At 44.5% G+C, this 22,469-nt stretch overlaps 1 protein-coding gene across 2 annotated transcripts in view; it reads right to left on the bottom strand.

Moving 5' to 3' along the window:
• HECA (hdc homolog, cell cycle regulator) overlaps positions 1–22,469 on the bottom strand; it is a 41,637-nt gene that overhangs the window by 11,606 nt on the left and 7,562 nt on the right. For both annotated transcript variants that reach the window (XM_060283689.1, XM_060283690.1), the window contains exon 2: positions 36–1,076. In XM_060283689.1, coding sequence (XP_060139672.1) covers positions 36–1,076 — 1,041 coding nt within the window. The remainder of the gene's footprint in view (positions 1–35; positions 1,077–22,469) is intronic.

The following is a 22,469-nucleotide window of genomic DNA, read 5'->3' as shown; positions in this document are numbered from 1 at the left end:
AACAGAAAACAGGCAAGGTGAGCGAACACCTGTACCTTGGAGGTGACAGGGAACATCGTATTCGATCTCATCGTGTCTCGAGGGGCTTAAGAACAGAGTTCCGTCCACCAGCGGGAACTGCTCGAACACCGGGAGTGCCCGGTGGCACAGGGCACAGTTCACCACGTTCCTGTGGCTGGCGCTGAGGGCCGCGAGGATGAACTTCCGCAGATCCTCGCCCTGGCCCATCTGGGCATCGTCCTCCACCCGCACGTGGAAAGTGTTCAGCTTGTGCCGGGGGATGTGAGTGAGGAGCTCGGACAGGTCCAGGCGCCGCAGGAACTGCACGGGCGCGTCGAAGTGGCCCCCCCTGTGAACTGACAACCCGGCCGGACTGTAGTCAAAGTGGGCGTTTCGGAACACGTGGCCCCCCGCCAGGGCCTTTTTGTGAGGCTCCAGGTGGATGGCGTTCTTTAGGAACTCCCCGAGGTACCTGGAGGAGCGGGGGCCGCTGAAGTGGGCGGGGGAGAGGATGGAGTAGCCGGTGGGCGGGGACTGGCCCGGGGAGCCGCAGGGGGAGCGCGCCCCGTAGGCTGCGGCCCCGCCGCCCTTCTCCTGGGAGTTCTGCCGGTCCATGGAATGCCGGCGGGGCAGGTCGTGGCTCAGGCCTTTCTGGGGCTTGGTGGGCGGCCGGCACTTCTTGGCCTCCTCCGCCACCTCACCGGGGGGCCTCCCGGTGTTCCTCTCCGACCCCGACTTCTTCTTTTTCTCATCCTGCATCCGCTTCACCTGGTACCAGTCCGTGTCCTTCTTCAAGTGGCCCTGGCCGCAGCGGCAGGAGCAGAAGCGGAAGGCCAGGTCGTAGCCCTTCTTGGTCCACATGTTCTGGCGGCACTGCTTCTCGTTCCAGCTGCGGGCCCGGCCGATGCAGTTGAACTGGACCAGGATGCTGCTCTCCCACTCGTAGAAGCACTGCAGGTGCATCCAGGTGCTGTGAGGGCAGTGCTCGTTGTTGCACACCACCTTCTGGTAGTCGTCCTTCTCCAGGTCAACCGGCCTCCCGAAGCTGCAGATCAGCGGCGTGGCACAAGGGGCTTCTGGGGAGAAACAGAGAGAGAGAGAGAAAGTCAGCTAGCGGTCTGTGGGATTCCAGCCCACGGCCAAGTGTGAGGTCAAAGCTACCATCCCACCTTAGCCCATTCACGCCAAAGGTACGATTTTTCTGGTGTGGAGATTTCTACTACTGGAATAACACCAGACAGGATTCAAAAACATTCACCATTTTCTTCTGGTGTGATGTTGTACCAAGGGAATTTATTTTCTGATTATCCGTTCTCTGCTGAAAAACATACCAGTAAGCTTCAAAAAGTCCAAATCCTTCACAGTGCAATTAGCCATATGTCAGTACTTGTAACAGTGTAGTATGAGGTCTTCCTGAGACGTGGGTGTAATGAAAGGCAGTTTCAGGGTTTTTTTAAAAATGAATCACTCCTGGGGCTTCCCTGGTGGCATAGCAGTTAAGATTCCGCCTGCCAATGTAGGGGACACGGGTTCCAGCCCTGGTCCAGGAAGATCCCACATGCTGCAGAGCAACTAAGCCCGTGCGCCACAACTACTGAGCCTGCGCCCTAGAGCCCGCGAGCCGCAACTACTGAGCCTATGCGCCTAGAGCCCGTGCTCCGCAACAGAGAAGCCACTGCAATGAGAAGTGCAAGCACCGCAACGAAGAGTAGCCCCCACTTGCCACAACTAGAGAAAAGCCCGCGCACAGCAACAAAGGCCCAGTGCAGCCAAAAATAAAATAAATAAAATGAAATTTTTTTTAAAAACCCACACCATTCACTTTATAAAAACAAACACACAAAATGAATCACTCCAGTGAACTAGGAAATATGATGGAGCCACTGAACCAACAAGTTCAGGTGGTAGCTCCAAAAGGGCCCTCGAAACACTATCACGGGATTTAGTTTACACTGAATACCACAGAGAAAAGAAGACAGACTCGCCTCATATAATACAACATGCCACCAAACGAAGCGGCAGAGATGATGGGACCCACAAAGCCTATGGCTATGTTACAAATCATCCCCTTCAGTGTCGGATTCCAGGAACTTAGCAAAATGGCCTAAACTGACCTGTCTATCCCCGTGATCACCGTGGCTTCCCCATCTACCTCCCGGGTGTCACACGCTTAATCTTCACTTCTCCAAACCCCAACCGTCCAGTGTAGCAATTCACAGCATGGACTCTGCAACCAGACTACCTCGGTTAGAACCCCAGCAGTACCACTGATGAGCTGTGTGCTCAGTGAACAAGTTACTTTACTTCTCTTTGTGTCAGCTTCCTCTGTAAAAAATGCAGGTAACAACTGAATGTACCTTATATGGCTCTTAAAAGGATGAAATATACAGATACACAGGTGGTGCTTAGAGCAGGGACTGGCACGTAGTAAACCTCTTCCCCTTCCTCCCAGTCTTCAAGGCCCATCTCTAGATGCCAGGACTCCCCTCTTCCCTTGCATCCTGATCTCCCCACCCCCAGGAAGGTTCTGGACTGAACCTTACTTGAGTCCCCACTGTGGTTGGTCCCCACCGGGTGATGACTCAGGAAAGGACGCCTGTTACTCAGCTTTGTGCTCCTGGCACCACTGGGCTCATGCCTTGCACACATCCAGTGCTGAATAAAGGTGCATCGAAAAGACACTGGCACATGAAACCCACACATGACAAGCAGAGCAGAAGGAAGAGAGAGGGCTGTAATCCTAGGCAGAAAGACTAGCGCAGGGAAGCACACTGAAAAGTAGAAGAGTGGTATGTATACTGGGCAAATTAACTGTAGTCACCTGAAATGTAGACACCTTTAGTATCTTAAAATGTTAGTCAATTAAACAAAGTTCAGTTGCTTTTATCTTTAATCCTTCAGAGGAACAGCCTCAAAGGCAGTGACTCTGTAATGCAATGGCAATAATCAAAGTGATATTAACCCAGGACTAAGGAAATCAAATTTAAAGAATGACCTAGCAGTACCTTTGTATTCACGATACCCCAAATTTTAAATTTTAAATGCTGAGATGGACTTGATATTTCTTTTAAAAGTATTTTCACATTTCACACACTAGGTGTTTAGAAAGTAAGTAAATGAATAACGTCATGCCTCTTTTTCAAATTCCTAAGTCTTACAATTTACAGAAACATACAGGAAACTTTTTTTTTTTTTTTTTTGCGGTACGTGGGCCCCTCACTGTTGTGGCTTCTCCCACTGCGGAACACAGGCTCCTGATGCTCAGGCTCAGCGGCCATGGCTCACGGGCCTAGCCGCTCCGCGGCATGTGGGATCTTCCTGGACCGGAACACGAACCCGTGTCTCCTGCATCGGCAGGTGGACTCTCAACCACTGCGCCACCAGGGAAGCCCAACGTTTTTTTAACTGTAAAAAACAGGACTGGTGGCATTCAAAAATCACACCTATAACAAATTAGCCATATTATAGAAATGTATTTGATTGTTTCCTGAAAGCTGTTTCTAAATTTACAAAGTTCCTAGCTCTTAAGAATAGCAGGCCCACAAAGGTATAAATGGAGTACAAACACCTGATACAACCAAACCTTTAAGGGGGAAGTGGAAAGAAGGGAATCCCACATTCAGTGAGGTCCTCTGTTACACACCTCCCCTGGGACATTAGTCTGGGCTGTGATAGCTTGACTAACAAGCAAAATGAGAAAAGGTTCCTTTATACAAAGTCAGCATGGTTTTAAAAAATGTATAGGAGGGCTTCCCTGGTGGCGCAGCGGTTGAGAGTCCACCTGCCAATGCAGGGGACGCGGGTTCGTGCCCCGGTCCAGGAAGATCCCACATGCTGCGGAGCGGCTGGGCCCGTGAGCCATGGCCGCTGAGCCTGCGCGTCCGGAGCCTGTGCTCCGCAACGGGAGAGGCCACAACAGTGAGAGGCCCGCGTACCGCAAAAAAAAAAAAAAAAAAAAAAAATGTATAGGAACACTCCAGTACCTGTTTCTACGGCTTCACCGCCAAATATTCCATACTCAGCTTGTATTTCTCCCTGCCCAAGTGAAAATAATCAGGGCTCACCTTATTCTGGGCAAAAATCTCAAGTAGTTTCAAGTCTGGACAATAAGATAATGAGGCTGACGTCACTTGGGCAATGTCTGTCACTCTCTTTCTCATCCTGTATCCTTCCTCCCCACTCAGGCCTCGGTCCTCCCCCACCCAGTAAAAGGGAAGGACCTGACTGTAGTCATTTACACTGGCTGCCCAACAAACCCAAAGCCCCTGACACACTCATCCACGCTAACAGGAACCCCCCAAAGCAGACACTGCCATTTTCAGCTTCTCAACTGTGAAATTTACTGTTTTCACCACTCTTAAAGTAGTTTCAGGCATCACAAGAAGATGGGGAGTTCGGCGGGGTGGAGGGGCGAGGAGGGCCTTCTGAAGTCACATGAGGCTTCCTAGACAAAGCCTAAGGTAGGGACTCGCTCATTTTCATCATTGTAAACCCACTACCGTGAAGATTGTATCGTGCCTAACAAACGTCTTGTTGAAGGCAAGTACGGCCCAGTCGGATTTAGGACTCTGCAGCGACTGGGTGCTGGAGGAGGGGCAGGGGAGGAAGGTGGCCACTGGGGAGTACAGCCCACTGCTCCGCCCCTGAGTCGCAGCAGGCCTTCTAGACTCAGCACAGGATTCTCTCTGGGGCAGAGCCTGGCCCTCACCCTCACTTCCTCAGACTTACCATAATCTATTCTACCCTCCTTTGGCATCCAGCTACCAAGTGCAAACTTTAGGGTTTCTGAACAACTATTTTACGACAGGGATCTGTTCCATACAGTAATTCTTCTTACATGGGAACACATCCCCTTGTTTGCAGAGCAAGTTCCCCTCCGGGTATGACGGTTCTGACCAGAGGGTCCTCATCGCTGAGCTTCCTGCAAGGCCAGAGCATGGTGACTGCGGATACCGACTCTGGAGCCAGCCAGCCAGCCTGCATCGACTCTCAGCTCTAAACTTGTTAGTTTTAAGACCTTTGACTAGTCACTTAACCTCCCTGCGCTTCTATCTTCTCAGCTGTAAAATGGCAGAAATAAGAGCGAGCACCTACCTGAAAGGGTTGCCATGAAAATCAAAGGAGTTATTAAGGCAGTTTGAACAGTGTCCAGCACATAATGAGCACCAGTTAAATGTAAGCAATTATTATTAACAGCTTTATCACTTTATATTACCTGACGGAAAAACCAAAGGACTTTGAAAGTGTTTAGAGCAAAGCTACAACCAGGAAGTGACCGTCCTCCTTTCTCCGTCTGTAAATAAGTGCAAGAAATGTTCTGCTTCCCTACAACGAACAAAGCAGGGTGGTGTGCGTAAAATAATTCACTAAATATCTACTGACAAGTTTTAAAGAAGAAGGAAAATTAACTTCTTCTAACCCCTTAAAGATTTTCTACTCAGTGTCAGACAAATAAGTATCTTGCTATGTGTATTTTTCAACCTAAACAATCTTTTCCAAGCTTGGATAACAGGGATTCATAAAAGGCATGGCTGTATTTGATTCATGAGATGTGTTCCTAAAGAACTCACATAATTCAAGACTGATTATCCCCTAGTCTGGGGGTAGAGTGTGGGGAAATGCATCCTCAGAATGCATAAATCTGCAGCCGTGTGCTGTATTTTTGCTTTACTGGTGCTTTTTAATATCAGCATTACCTCTAATATTTCTCAGTTGTGCCTCATAAATTGACAGCATGGCATATCATAGTGTTTTATCACATTTCTGTTCCAAAGTTACAGATTTTCAGGATGTTTTTCAGCACCAGTATTAGCATACTTGGATATTTTGAAAGCTATAATAAAGGTTTAAATTATAAGTTAATTTTAAAATCATAACACAAATGTCACCAAAATCCATGAAAAAGTTCTATAAACAACAAGAGTTCACATAATATTGCCAAGGGTTAGTAGGTATTTCTCTTTAAAAGAAAAGGTAATGACATTGGGTAACAAAGCATTTTTATAATTCAGTTGACCTGCTGGCTTTGAAAATATGAGATGGCTTGATGCATAACTTGGGGGAATGTGTCTGTTGAAATTTTCCATATAATGTGAAGCTTTTATTATTATTTATGTGTCATTAGTTGAAATTTGCATAATTCAGTTCGCATATAATGGGATCACACTGTACTAGGAAATAAATTAGCAGCCTGCCTTCTCTCCTGCTTGGAGATTTAGATCTTGAGCGCGCTGTATCAGGGAGAACTACACAGCACCCTAGCATTTCATGTACTGCATGCACTCACCCTGAAGGAGACGTCGGTCCAAGAGCCCTCGGAACCAAACCACAATACCATAGGATGGGAACAGAACTCCAGATTAAGTATATGTGTATGTGCACTAGTGTGTGCATGTGTGCCTGTATGTGTGCACGCATATAACTGCAAAGAGACTGCCCAGTTGTTAAACTATCCCACTGTCAAAGACTCCAGAAAAGACCTCACGTCATCCTCAAGTACTATAATCCAAATTTAAAGCATTTTCCTTGCTTCTCTGAAACACTCTAGAACCTGATTTTGATTATCCTTGTCAGTGGCCTCCCCTTTACCTGCACAAATACTCAAAATATGGCCATAATCAAAACTCCTACATCATATTTTTTACATGTAATTCCCATTTTACCACCTAAGTTATAAGCACAGTGTGCTCAAAACGTTGACCTACTTCTCTCTTGATGCACCCAGAATGGTGCCTGGAGACCAAAGGCCACAGTGGAGTTGGCCCCTCCCCTTGCCTCTGGATTCCCAAAGCCCTCAGCTAAAGACAAATGGCTTCACCTCCCCTCAGTCTGTCCAACAGGTAAAACATATGGCTGCATGATTAACTGGCAACATGGGTTATCTGCAGACCAGGTACCTGTCAAAGAATACGATCCATAACTCACTGCTGTTCAATGTCTTCCAAAAGCTCAACTGAGAGAAACAATTTTTAAGAAAGAGTCCATAGATGATGTCCACATATTCCTCTAGATCAGAGTTCCAGTGGGGTGGTCTGGCCTGCAGTGCCTTATTAAACCAGTACAGGGTTTTTTGTTATGAAGTGTTAAGTGCATTTTAGATGTATCATGCCCTCTCTGGGTCATCCAGGCCTCCACTCCAGCCCCATTCATATACTTACTCATATGCCAGGACCCTAGATTCATTTGGGTGCGTGAGCCCTGCGTTAGATAAAAGCTATCCCTTAGTTAAGCCAGGTGTCCCAGAGTTGGTTACTTGGACCACATTGTTTTATTCCCTGGACAGGCTGTTTTGAATGACGTGAGCAGGCCTAATAAATTTGTTTTATTTATGAAGGGACATTGTCATGGACATTGCTCAGTATTTTATAACATCTTATAAGTCACTGGTTTTGTTTTGCTTCATTTGTTAATCTGATGGACACTGTAGTGCAGGCCACTTCTTCTGTTTGCCTCTTTCCTCTGTGTGCTACAAATCTGAAAGCCACATTTGTGACCTACCTCTTGTAAAGCCTCAAGACGTCCTTTATTTTTCCCAACAGTATCATCTCTATTACTAATATTCTCACTTATTTATTATTTCTTATAGTATTACATGTATTTTTGAAAGCCACTTTATTTTTAGAAGAAGGAGGCTATAAATGATCAAAACAAAAATCCGTTCCCCACCTCTCCTCATAACCTTCAAACCAGCTTTGCCTAATACGTGTCAAAATTTGGACTTGATGGGGGCCCAGGTGTTCCCCTCCCTTCTCACTTTCCAAAGTCGGCCATAGCAGGGTGCAAAGTGAGAGGGGAGGCCAGTGCTGACCCACGACCCCGGGAGCCCCACAGACATAGCACCTTCAGGAAAGGCTGCCCCCTCTGCCTTGCCTGCGGCACAAGCGGTGGGTCCTGGAGCCACTCTGCTCATCGGCTCCGTGCCTCTCCCCCATCCCACAGCCCATGCCTCTCACCCACTTCCCCTGGGCCCAGCTTCCCACTCTGCTATTCACACCCAGGCCTCTACTGTTCCCAGCCCACCTGGCTTCTCTCAGACACATCTCGGGCTGGCTCTGCCAGCCAACCTGGCCCCTCTGGCCTCCTTGCCCCACCTGGACCGTGCAGGTGCCTCCCCCATCACCTGCTCCCAGCCTCACTGGTGAAATTATACATGGTGAAGTGGGCTCAGACTCCCCCCCAACTCCACCCCGCCTTGTCTTCTTCTGGGGGTGTGTGGAGGGGGGTCTCTCTCCTGGGCTCTAACCCACAAAGTCTAGACTCTTCCGGGCATTGTCATCCTCATGTGGGCCCAGTCTTGCCTCCGCTTAGCTCTTCCCAACAGCAGCCTAATTACCTCCCCTTCTCCCCTTCTCCCCCCTCACCTAGCAAACCCAGGAATTCAGTTCTGGAAAATATGAAAAGGAGAATCCCATGTTCACTGCAGAGACTAGCTCTAAGGGGAGAGGCAGAAAAGAGAGCAATGAACTGAGAAATTGCAAGTATTACAGATGTGGCCACACAATCTGAACCTGCTGCAGGGTCACATCACCACTGACAACTACAAGAATCCAACCAACCCCATCTTCCTAGGATGGCTACTGAAAAAACGCCAATGTAAAAACTTAATAGCAAGAATAGCAGATTACTGTAGTCATCTCGATTTTATTAATGGCATTAGCAGTTATAATGACAACTTGTTTTAATCATAAAAGTCATATTCATTGGTAAACTAATCATAGATACATGTACTCACATATAAGAATATAAGAAAAAATAAGTTTATACCAGGTGCCAAGTGAAATAAGGCACATGTGGTCATATATATGTGTACATGAGCATATCTATGAATAACTAGATATCACCTTATCAATGTAATTTCATACACATGCACGTGTACACACGCACACGCCTACTCTAGATGCAATATTATTTCCACAGTGAACAACAACAAAAGACCCTTGCTTTTGCTAACCAAGTTCTTAAACGGTTAAATTTGAACCTCGAGATCCACAGTAAACCCATCCTTTTGGCAATTACAATTGCCAGTAAACAACTGTTTGCTTTATGGGTTGCCCTTCCTCATGTCACTCTTTGAATACTGGCCAGCTCAGCATTAGCCACGGCAGGAATCTGTCAACACCTTTTGGAATTCTGACCACATTCTCTAAGATATTAATCATCCCTTGCCCCCCTGCTTAGCATCAAAGCAAATTCAGTGAACATCTTCTCCTTGCAGTGACACAGGGCTTTGAAGCTTGCGGGTCCAGCAGGTTTGCTTCATCTTTTTTACAGACACTGGAACAAAAAAGAAGGATGAAAAATATAGAAAAATATACACAAATGAGTATTTGGAACCAGGATATATTGTTCCACTCTGTGCACAGATGTGATGCCATCAGCATTTCTGCTTTCCTCCTTCTGCTCCTGGAATGAATCAGGGAACATCAATACAGTGCACGACAACCCTGAATTTCTTCCATCGTCGCAATTGATCATGAAAATGGTAAAGGTTTTTCATCTGCAAATATTATGGATTTGAGGCCAGATTTTTTTAATCAGCATATCCTGATAAGTAGACTTAACACCAGTTTACTAGGTCTGACACACTAAAATCTTCTGAATCTTTACTATAAAGAAGTCAAATACAGGATAATATGAGTATTTGACTACAGGTCTCTAGAGATCTGGACATCTGCAAAACAGTACAATAGTTATATTCTCAAAATGCTGTAAAAACTCAAACTATACAGATAAACTTCATATAGGAACTATTTCTAAGTGATCTGGTCTCTGAATAAGTCAGTTTTCTTAGCAGGTTTATTATACATAATTACCTAAAGAAAGAGCCTTCAAATTTTCCAGGATACTAATAAACACTCATTTGGGCAAATGTATGGCTTCTTTTAGTAGCTATCATTTAATAAAGACCCTGTTTTAGAAGACGTAATAAAAACACCAGGGTTTGTCTTAGGGTTAAACACTTAACTGCAGAAGAAAGAAAATACATGGGGTCTCTGAAAATCAGCTAATAACAAGTCAATTCAAATAACGTTTTTAAACACCTGTTATGTGCCCCGTTCAGAGTCTAACATAGAGGCTGCAAGTGTTGAATAAATTTGTAAGCCATACTTTCCTATATCTTTGAGTATCTTATACTTTTTTGTTGAAAACTGGACACTTTAAATAACATAAAGTGGCAACTCAAAATCAGATTCTCTCTCCTTGCAGGATATGCTTCTGTTGTTGTTACTGCTGTTTGTTTAGTGACGTTTAATTCTGTAAAGTCTCTATTTTTCGTCACGTGTAGCCCCTGAAGTTTCTGCTCAGTTAGCTTAGTGGTCAGCTAATAACTGGACAGAGACTTCCTTAAATGCCCTAAACCAATAAGTGTCCCATCCTTCGCCAAGGGGCTGTGTGTGTGTTGGGCAAGCCTTCAATGCTTCAACAGTTTACAACCTTTCTTAGCCTTTACTCTCTGCTTACTCAGAGCCTCAAGGTCAGCCAGAGGTGAGAATGAGGGCCTCCTCAAGTCTTTCCTGGACATGCTCAGAGCGCTGCCATGTGCACAGTCCTCTAGAGCACCAGGAATACACCAGAGCTTCTCAAAGTCCCTGACGGACCTCCTACTTCCAAGACATTCTTTTTAAGTTTTTTGACCCATTTCTTGTTTGCTCCAACTGGTATCACTGCTGCAGGCAGTTGCAATGATAAATAATTGCTGCTGAGTGTTTTCAGCAGACAGCCTAAGAGGGCTTAGAACACTGGGTGACCTCTGAGCCAGGTCAAATGGTGAGAGTTCCCTAGGGCTAGGGCTTTTGGGGAAGCTCCAAACCTGTCCTTCTCCCTCTAGTGACTACGAGGTTGCTTGTTTTAAAGCTACCATGCATACTACTATATAAAAAATAAACAACAAGGTCCTACTGAATAGCACAGGGAACTATATTCACTATCTTGTTAACAACCTATAATGGAAAAGAATCTGAAAAGTATATACATATACACACATACATACGTATGTGTGTGTGTATATATATATATACACACACACATAGACACACACACACACATATATACAGCAGAGTGATTCAGGTGTCACTCTGCTGTATACCTGCAACTAACACAACATTGTGAATCAACTATACTTCAAATATATATATAACTTTTAAAAAACAAAGCTACCACAGAGCTAGGGAGAAGGAATGGGAAAATAAAGCAAGTTAATAGAAAACAAAATTCACTGTTCTTACTACAATTCAATCATTTCCCCAAATAAACACTCCTAGGATTACTGCAAGCCTTTAGTTAATTTCTAGAATTTTGAAAAGTTGATTTTGATCATTTTTGCCAGTGTTCTCATTGTTTCTATGGAAAGGCAATTTCTAGATGTCCTTCTTCTGTCATTCCAGAAGTGCTTCTTAATATAGATTTAAGTTTAAATACATATTTTGTTACAGAAAAATGATAAGATGATCAATAAGAGAGTTTCAAGCAGGACGATACTCTTTCTTCAGATCAGACAGATTCTGGGTAAGAATTTAAAAATAAAGAAAAATGTAAAATTTCTGACCATTATCTTTTAAATGGCTGATAATGGTTAGCAAGTTACTATGATATTTGGATTCTGTTTAAATACATTAAAATGACACCATTTACAATAAACTGGAGACTGTATCCTCTGCATTTACTTAAACCTTTTAAAAAACTGGGTGTGACAGTATTAATATGCAAAAGAAACTTTGTTTTCTCAAATTCTTTTAGAGGATACACAAGCAAAAAAGTTTTATCACCACCTTCAAGTCAGCCTTCTAAAAATTACACTTTGACGACATCATACACACATTCAGGAACCTCGGAAACTCCCAGACTGAAGCCCCATGTCCTTTGGCTATGATCAAGGAGCTCCAAAACTAGGTCCCCAGGCTGGATCTCCCACCTGGTCACCCACCACGCCCTCGCCCCAAGCCTCTGCTTCAGCTGCCATCCCTCCCTGTGGGGCAGTGCAGAGTGCAGATCAGAAAGGGAAGGAGTGGACCCGGACCACTGTGCCCACACCATACCTCAAACTCACCAGGGGGTTAAAACTCATTTCTTGATTAATTGGTGAGTATTTGAAGTGAAAACTAAAAAAGTTTTAAAGTAAATGTTCTCAAATATTTTGAGATCTTTCTCTACTAAAAATTTTTAAAAGACTCTTAAGTCCTGTACAAAAGGGAAGCTAATACTTTCAAAACATTTTGTCAACTTGTTTTAATTAGTATGGGAGCTATAGTAAAGCTCACTTAAGCATATCTGTCTTAACCTCTGATTTAGTTTATCCTCCCTTATGTTATTTTAGTGTGTGAGACTGTTCCAAAGAGGGTAGCAAGTTGAGTACAAGGAGATTACATTCAGTTAAACATGTTTTTATGCTTTGAGTAGGATTTAAACACAAGGCTTTTCACTCAGACAAACTCAGACAAATCTATCCAAATAAACATGGAAGCCTCACATTCTCCCTCAACCAAAAAACAACACAACAATGTGCTCTTCAACTATATTTAACAACTTGGGGTTTTAACATTCTCTTAATATGTTGGATTTATTCTTCTAGACTCACTCTTTTCTTACATTCAGTTAAACTCACAAGCCTACCCAGCCTCAAGTTCAAACTAAACAGAAAGCTACAGCCTTCTCTTTTACCCATTTTTAAATTTCCATTCTGGCTCCAACACTCTGACATCAGTAAGAAATCTGTATAAATAATGACTTTAAAGTAGAAAATTCATATTTTTCTTGTCTACCAAAGGCCATGTCAAGACCTAAAAGGACATGGACCCAAAATATGTCTGGTTTAGGCTGAATATCAGGATGAAGATAATGGTTTCATAGTTCTCCCTGAATGTCTCTTAAAAATACCAACTAGGGCTTCCCTGGTGGCGCAGTGGTTGAGAGTCCGCCTGCCGATGCAGGGGACACAGGTTCGTGCCCCGGTCCGGGAAGATCCCACATGCCGCGGAGCGGCTGGGCCCGTGAGCCATGGCCGCTGAGCCTGCACGTCCGGAACCTGTGCTCCGCAACGGGAGAGGCCACAACAGTGAGGGGCCCACGTACCGCAAAAACAAAACAAAACAAAATACCAGAATAGAAATAAGACAATCCCTTGGTTCAGATTCTACAAACACGTCCTGAGCCCACAAGAGGATTCTTTAGTGATCTGCCCAAGTCATTCAGCTGGTAAGGGGCCTTCCCTCTTCCATTCCCACCCACACTGCACACAGATCAATAAAGAACACAGAGCCAGTTTATAAGGAGAGGAGGCAGTGACCAACAGCTTTGTGTAACCAGATCATAGTAAGTAGTTCTATAATTTGGAATAGTGTCTCATTCAAAATTATAGAACTGCTTACTATGATCTGGTTACACAAAAGTTTATTCAATATGGTCAGTGTCCATATTAATCCTCAGAATTATTTAAAGACTAGGTCTACAGAAAGTCAAGTTAAAGAAGCAAGTGCTTAGGGCTTCCCTGGTGGCGCAGTGGTTAAGAATCAGCCTGCCAATGCAGGGTACACGGGTTCGAGCCCTGGTCCGGGAAGATCCCACATGCCGCGGAGCAACTAAGCCCATGCGCCACAACTACTGAGCCTGTGCTCCGGAGCTCACGAGCCACAACTACTGAAGCCCGCACTCCTAGAGCCCGTGCTCCGCAACAAGAGAAGCCACGGCAATGAGAAGCCCGTGCACCGCAATGAAGAGTAGCCCCCACTCGCCGCAACTAGAGAAAGCCCACATGCAGCAATGAAGACCCAACACAGCCAAAAATAAAATAAATGAAATAAATACATTTATTTAAAAAAGCAAGTGTTTACACCCAATTACAATATAAAGGTTTCCCAATCTTTGCACTCCTTAAAAACAAAGATAGACAATGAGGTAAATCTACTCTAGCTAACAGAACTGCTAATTTCAAAAAATAAATAAATAAATAAACCATGAGCAAAGGCTTACTCGTTTCTTAATGAGAATAAAGCAACTTTTTTTGGAAAGCATGTAAAGAAACGACACTCTATCAGGATGGAGACTATCGAATAGGGCAGCAGAAAGAGCACTGATGTTGAGAAACAGAAGCTCAACCTGCTTCTCCTGAATCCTGTTTGGGTCAACATGCCAACCCCCAAGAGGATTTTTAGGGTTACTACTGTATGTAAATCAATAAACCCCCAGCACAACATGGTTAAATTCATTTCCGTACTCTATCTGTACCCTAAACTAAACTAAATCCTTACACTCCTTTGTTTTCCACGTGCCTTTTCTGTCCTGCTGAACTCCCTGAAAAATATACTCTTTCAGCTCCCCTGCCTTCCCATCAAAATAAACCTGGGAAAATACTTTATAGCAGTGGTCCCCAACCTTTTTGGCACCAGGGACCAGTTTCCTGGAAGACAATTTTTCCATAGATGGTGGGGGGGACTGGTTCAGGCGATAATGCGAGCGATGGGGAGCAATGGGGAGCGGCAGGTGAAGCTTTGCTCACTCATCCACCGCTCACCTCCTGCTGCACGGCCCAGTTCCTAACAGGCCGGGACTGATACCAGTCCACGGCCCGGAGTTTGGGGACCCCTGCTTTACAGCAATCCTTCCCACACTGGCCGTCCCTCTGCTGTGATCTAGGGAGAAAAGACAAAACTTTTGCCCGTGGGCCACACCACTCAGCCTATTTCTAAAATGATGCATCAGCAACCAACAAGCAACTTATAGAATCTGTTGCAACAAGGAAAGACTTGTCAAAGGAGAGGCGTGTCTAAGTCTTATACAGACCTCAGTAAAAGTGAAAATGAAACTCAAAAATAAATTATGTCTATGTCCAAGCCCAGTAGTTCACCATATATACACACTCAACACAGCTGATATAATATGACTTGTTTTCAGGAGAGCATGCCATAAAAGTTCCTACTGCAGAGGAAGCTCGACGTTTAGAGCCCAGTGATATATTAAGCCAATGATGTCATTATAACTAGACATTCATTCCTTTTCCAATTACTAACTTTTGTGGAACACAGATATAATTTCATAGTATGACTATTTTCAAAGACTCAAAACTATTCATTTCTAGGCTTCCCTGGAGGCACAGTGGTTAAGAATCCACTTGCCAATGCAGGCGACACGGGTTCAAGCCCTGGTCCGGGAAGATCCCACATGCCACGGAGCAACTAAGCCCATGCACCACAGCTACTAAGCCTGCACTCTAGAGCCTGCGAGCCACAACTACTGAGCCCGCAAACCTAGAGCCCGTGCTCCACAAGAGAAGCCGCCTCAATGAGAAGCCCGAGCACCTCAACAAAGAGTAGCCCCAGCTCACCGCAACTAAAGAAAGCCTGCACGCAGCAACTAAGACCCAACGCAGCCAAAAATAAAATAAAATAAATAAATTTATTAAAAAACACGATTCATTTCTAAACTATTCATTTCTAAACTCATTTATAAAAGAGTTACCAAAAATATCCAGAAGGGATTCCCTGGTGGCACAGTGGTTGAGAATCTGCCTGCCAATGCAGGGGACAGGGGTTCGAGCCCTGGTCTGGGAAGGTCCCACATGCCGCGGAGCAACTGGGCCCGTGAGCCACAACTACTGAGCCTGCGCATCTGGAGCCTGTGCTCCGCAACAAGAGAGGCCGCGTTAGTGAGAGGCCCGCGCACTGCGATGAAGAGTGGCCCCACCTCGCCGCGACTAGAGAAAGCCCTCGCACAGAAACGAAGACCCAACACAGCCAAAAATATCGAGAAATTTGTCTTTTGCCATAAGAGAATTTGTCCAGTTAAATATAGTTCTATTAAAATATATAAATATATACAAATGTATATGATTATATTGCATATGAATTCTAAACAGTTTTTCCAAATCTGTCAAGAGAAAAACATTTCAAATTAATTCTTTAAAAATTCTTCCAAGTCATCTTTAGATCACATATCTCATGGAACATTAAAAAATAAATTATGAGGAAAACTGATATATTCCAAAGTCAAAAATTTCAAATCTGACTATCTCAAAGAGGAGGCTTGTTTTTAATCGACCAAATCCCAAGAAAAACAATGATTTTAAAAAACACATCCATACATTTACATAAACACACTGATACAGATACATACCCAGTATCACGTGCCTGAAGAAGTTATTTTGATAAAATCCATAATACGGTTTGGTACATTCACAATTCTTTAAACATTTAAAACGCAAAATGTGAAAGGGAGGTAAGGAAACAACTGAAAGTCTTAAGTAAGCATTCCACGTGCTTTTACAACACAAACTCCCACTCCATAGGACCCTAGAGGCAGATAAAGAGCAGAAAGGCCTGAAGTGAACGCAGATACAAACTAAAGAAAGTGTGATTACAGATACAGGCACACCAGTGTAAATCATGAAGTACAACAGGCCAAGAGTAAGGCTCTGTTAATCAAATGGTTAACATCACAATACAGTCTGCGGTTATAATGAAACCTGGGGACAGATGATTCACAGATCACAACAAAACCATACACAAGTCAGCTCTCCTCAGGCTGGTGAAAGCATCCTCCCAAAGGCTTCAGCCTCCACAGTCCTTCCCCACAGTGGGGTCAGAAACTCTAGAAGGAGCTCACTCAAGGAGCTGGGCTTGCCCTGAGACCAGCAGGTGAGCACTGCATATTCTCTGGGAAAATCCACATAGCGAGAGCTCCCAGACCTGAACTTGTAGAGAAACTAAAGGCTCCCCCAAGGAAGCAGAATAAGGATTTTGGAAGAGTAACATTCACTTCAAACTCTGTGGGGCAAAGCCCAGGTTGGCCCTGGGTTCTTTCAACAAATCGGAGTGTGCATTCATCACTAAGGGAAGCAGCCACACCACCACATGACAAACAAAAAACAAACACCCAACTAGAAAACACTAAAAAAACCCCAAATCATGACACAACCATTTGCTTTTTCAAACAGATCTATGGTTTTTTTGCAAAGAGTTAGTCACAAACAATAACATGTTATCCTCGTTTTCCACAGATAAGAATAGTTGGGGTCAGAAAGGTTCATCAGCCTTGCAAAATGGCAGACCTCAAGCTATGACCTGTGTCTCTCAAATCTCACACTCTTTAAACAAGCAATGCGTTTGGGAACCTCTTCCAAGCCACAGACATTTGAGAAGCACAGGGCAGACTGGATCAGCGTGACACACAGGGTGCAAATAAACTCTTGGTTCAATTCAGTACCACATTCTCATTTTACTAACACAGAAATGTAATTTCAGCACAAGTGCCAGAAAGACAAAAGTGAGAACTTTCTTATGATTCAGGATTTAAGTTCATTATCACAAGGAAGTTATGGGTAATTTAGCCTTAAGAGGCCTCAGTTTGTAGCAGAGGCGATAAGTAAATAACAAGCCTTTATCTACAAGTTTCAAAGTCCTTGGAACTGGCTCGAATAAAAACCGCAGGGGATTTTAGGAATGCGCAGGAAATGACAGGTGTTGAGCACAGGAGCTTCAGCTGTCAACCAGACAGCAGTGGTCAGGGAGTAGGTCAAGGAGGGCGGCAGGAACTGTAACCAATTCCGAGAAACAGAGCTTTGCAAATTAAATACAAAAAGGAAACAGACCCTCACAAATGTAACAGCATTACTGTGCACTGATACCCAAATGAACTCAGTCACTACCCTGACGCCAGGCCCAAACTGCTTTTCCTACAAGTAATTTCACAGACAACTTTCTCCACTCTCCCCTTTCTCTTGAGGTTCTATCTCTATGTGGATGTTCTGTGATCATACAAAATTGTAACATGTCTAATCAGCAACACCTTAAACAAGGCAAAAAGATAAACAATAAGCCAGGGGAAACATATGTCAAAAAGTATCCTAAATATAAAATGACCTTGTTTAGAACAATAAGAATACAACTATCCCATCAGTAAAATGGACAAAAATCACAAACGGAAAAAATACAAATGAATCATATACATATAAAAAGACATTCATTTGGCTGGCAATCCAATAAATGCAGATAAAAATTACAGCGAGATGTGATTTTTCATCTATCTGATTGGCAAAGGTGAAAATGGCTATCAGAATCCCTGTGCAAGGGTGAGAAGAAAGAAGCACTCCATGCAGGGCCAGCGTTAGTGGAAACAGGGAAACCCTTTCTGGAAAGCGGTTTGGCAACATGTATCAAAGCCTTGAAAGTCACACGCCTGCTGACCAGTGATCTCACTTCTAGGACTGTAGCCTAAAGAAGATAATCGCATCCTCACTATGAACTGTGATCCATTAAGAACAGGAAGTGTCAGTTCAAATGTTCACTATCGCCACAATCCCAAGACCAGGAAGTCCTCGTGTCATAACGAGAAGGATCAGATTGACAGGAGCATACGACCAGGAGCGTACGACGTGTCAGCTAAGTGCTTCCTTGGTCAAGTGTTTTCATGTTTCACAAATTCAATTTCAGTTCAAGTACCAGAATAATAAGCATGAGGCCTTCTAAAAGTAATTTAAATAGCCCTATTGCCTCCTTAATGGTTTTATACTAAATTTAAGCCCTCTACTTAAATACTTGTTCATTATTCATACACATGTCTGCGTATCAGTCAAGATGGAGCCAGTATCACATAGGATCCAACTGCCACAGCAGGGTCAGGCACATCTCTCGGACACGAGTGTGCCTTTTCTGCAAAAAGGGAAGGAGGCTTCCCTGGAGCTCAATGCCACCATCCTCCAATGCAGACCGCAGACGGCTAGGTGTCCCGCTTGGCTTCCAGTCAGCACTCCATAAAGGGAGTCAGCATCATCACTGTTCCTGTCGCTGGCAACAGCTTCTCCTCCTTCCTATGGGTCCATGGGTTCTGTAGCCCCAACACACCTACCATCCAGGTATCTTACCTAATTTCCTACTGAACTGCAACACATCGTCGGCATTTGTAAAACTAAATGCCTAATACAGTGGAATCATATCATTATAGGGCTAACGTTAACTCCAACATATAAGCACTGCCCAATAAGAACAGATCTGAGGAGTTGGGAACAGAAGAATTCTTGGAGCTGCCCTGTGTATCAGACGTGCTTGCTTCTGCCTCTACCGCGGAAGCATGCTTCCCGTTTCCCAGTGTCAGGCTCTCTCCATGGCTTCTGGCAGCACTGTGTCTGTTCGTTAACAACAGTCACCAAGCATCCCAGACTCAGCCTCTCAGATTACAGACTGCACCTGCTGCCAATCAAAAATAGCCAGACCTTGGGCTTCCCTGGTGGTGCAGTGGTTGACAGTCTGCCTGCCGATGCAGGGGACACGGGTTCGTGCCCCGGTCCGGGAAGATCCCACATGCCGCGGAGCAGCTGGGCCCGTGAGCCATGGCCACTGAGCCTGCGCGTCCGGAGCCTGTGCTCCGCAACCGAGAGGCCACAACAGTGAGAGGCCCGCGTACCGCAAAAAACAAACAAACAAACAAAAATAGCCAGACCTTGATTCCCCCCATACCCCAGTCTCCATTTCTGCCCAGACACTGAGGTTTGTCAGGCATAACAAGTAATGTGTCACTTTAATAAGAAGTTATGTTGTAATACTACAGTTCTACTAAATATTATATTGACATAGTCATCACACAGGAGTGCTCATTTAGAAACCTAAAACAGTTTGTGATTTAGTTTCAACACTAGCATCAAAAGACTCTCCTGAGATGCTTTTATAACTTGAAGGGACATCATCTAAGATATCAAACCTATGCTAACCCCTGGGAAAAACATCCATTTTTTAAGTGAGGGAGACAAATATCTCCGTCACTTATAGGAGCAACTTGATACCCTGCTAACTTTTGCCTACAGTCATTCTATCAGTTTTATAAAGGCATATGCCTTAAGGCCATCTATTTCTAATAAATTTCCAATAAAGTGAAAAATAGAAATCCGGATTTATGACACTATCTTTTGCTATCTATCTGTAACTGGTATTACAGGGGTGATACTGAACTGCAACAAATTTTGAAGGGGTCCAGAATATGCCAGTGTGGGCTAAAAATTATTTTGAACTTAAGGCATTTGAGTTCCTGAAATCGCTTATCTGCCTAAAAGCAAAGCCTCTCAAAAGAACTCAATTGTCATAAAGCCCCTCCCAAAAAGCAACCTGGGAAGACTGACTTTTACCACCAGAGATAACTCTCCACACCACACCTAAACAGACATTGTCACGAAACTATCATCACCCATCTATTCTCTTAGGGCCCATTTATCTTTTCAAAAAGTCATTTGTGGGCTTCCCTGGTGGTGCAGTGGTTGAGAGTCCGCCTGCCGATGCAGGGGACACAGGTTCGTGCCCCGGTCCAGGAAGATTCCACATGCCGCGGAGCGCCTGGGCCCGTGAGCCATGGCCACTGAGCCTGCGCGTCTGGAGCCTGTGCTCCACAACGGGAGAGGCCACAACAGAGGCCCGCGTACCAGAAAAAAAAAAAAAAAGTCATTTGTTTTCTATAGGTGTCCTTTCTCCCCCTCTCCTACTCTAAGAAGCCACTCATTTTCCTAGAAGTGCCCTTCTCCCCTCCCCTTCACCTATGAAGATGGTATATAAGCCACAAATTATAACCACCCCTTTGAGTCACATTTCTTCTGTGAGTAAATCTGTCTTTTCTCTTGCTGCTCTGTCTTTTGTCAGTTTAATTTGCAGGCCCCAAATCCATAAGCCTAAGAGGGTAAAGTTTTTCCTCCCTGACAATTTAATTCAGTGAAATACACTGCACTATATGTGCATATGAGAACCATGCTAACATTTTTATTAATTATTCTAAACAGTTATAAGATTAACAGTTAACACTTCATTTTTAGGTTTTCCTCTTCCTTCACTTTTCTTTAAATTTCCTCTTAATATCTTTCATTTCTAATTCTTATTGTTTTCAAGTATTATCCTCTTAAGTATAATTTAGCAGAAATAATTTGTTTTTTCTTTCTACTTCTGATAAATCAGAACATATAATTATTAAGTATTAAAAATGCTACTTATTTTTTGCCAGTTTATAAAAACCTCTCAAATACAATCAAGCTAAAGCATCCTGTTGATTAAATAAAGCAAGTTACTATTTCACCAACCACTGTGAAGTGAAAGCCTTCTGAAACACACAGATTTAAAACACATAGTCAGGGCTTCCCTGGTGGCGCAGTGGTTGAGAGTCCGCCTGCCGATGCAGGGGACACGGGTTCGTGCCCCGGTCTGGGAGGATCCCACATACCACGGAGCGGCTAGACCCGTGAGCCATGGCCGCTGAGCCTGCGTCCCGAGCCTGTGCTCCGCAACGGGAGAGGCCACAACCGTGAAAGGCCCGCGTACACGCCAAAACAAAACAAAACAAACAAACAAAAAAAACACATAGTCACTTTGTAGAAAACAATGACATCCCCCCTCACCAGTTTATCATTTGTTTCTGTTTTTTTTTTTTTGCGGTAGTACGCGGGCCTCTCACTGTTGTGGCCCCTCCCGTTGCGGAGCACAGGCTCCGGACGCACAGGCTCAGCGACCGTGGCTCATGGGCCCAGCCACTCCGCGGCATGTGGGATCCTCCTGGACCGGGGCACGAGCCCGTGTCCCCTGCATCGGCAGGCGGACTCTCAACCACTGTGCCACCAGGGAAGCCCCAGTTTATCGTTTTAAAACTGATTCGATGAGGATAAAAATAAAATGACAAAGATAATTAGTCCAACCTGGCACAGAGACAGATACTCTTCTACCAAGATATGAAAAATAAACCACAGGGACAGCCCCTCCCTCCAGAGAAAGTCCTTCTGTTCAGATGGCCCCAAGTCCTCCCTTGGCGTTAGGTTCTCTGAAGTTCACCTCAATTAGCTAACCTCCCATGGCTCGCAAAGCATCAGGATGCTGGTGCCCACAAATTAGGACGGACTTTCCAAACAGCAGCCTTGGGTGCTGTGACACTTTCATCTTGCTGTGCAGAAAGGCAGTGTGTGCAGTGTGCCCACTACTTTACTGAAAAATCACAATCAACAGTCTGCAACAAGTTGTACCACCAAACCTTGATTAGCTGTATTAAAAGGAAGATTGCCAAAAGATACTCATTCTGTTAAAATATACAATAACTTTACAAGCTTGCCAACAACGTATGATTATCCCCCCTTGCAGGCTCAGCTGACCATGCCTTTGCTTATAAACCTCAGGGATGGTTCTGCACTGGTGACGAAAACATCCAGATTTGACTGTCTGGCCCCACTCCCTTTCCAGTCCCATGTCCTACCACCGTACCTCAAACCAGCCACAGACTCCTGGCAGCAACCAGAACTCAAGGCTCTTTCCCACCACCTCCTGCTGAAACATCCTTCCTCTGCTTTCAGAGCTACTGCGTCTCTTCCTGCAGCACTCAGCTCAAATGTCCCCTCTTCCAGGAAACGAGTCCTTTCTTCCACTGGGCACCCATAACTCATTATCACACCTCCCGATGTTTGTATGTCTCTGTCCCAGCTCCACCATAAGCCCAGGGGGGTGCAGATTCTGAGGCCTCCAAGTATA

The sequence above is a fragment of the Globicephala melas genome, chromosome 14 (assembly GCF_963455315.2).
Source record: "Globicephala melas chromosome 14, mGloMel1.2, whole genome shotgun sequence".
Lineage (NCBI taxonomy): Eukaryota > Metazoa > Chordata > Mammalia > Artiodactyla > Delphinidae > Globicephala > Globicephala melas.
The sequence above is the reverse complement of the archived record's forward strand: the minus strand, read 5'-3'. Positions and strand labels throughout refer to the sequence as shown.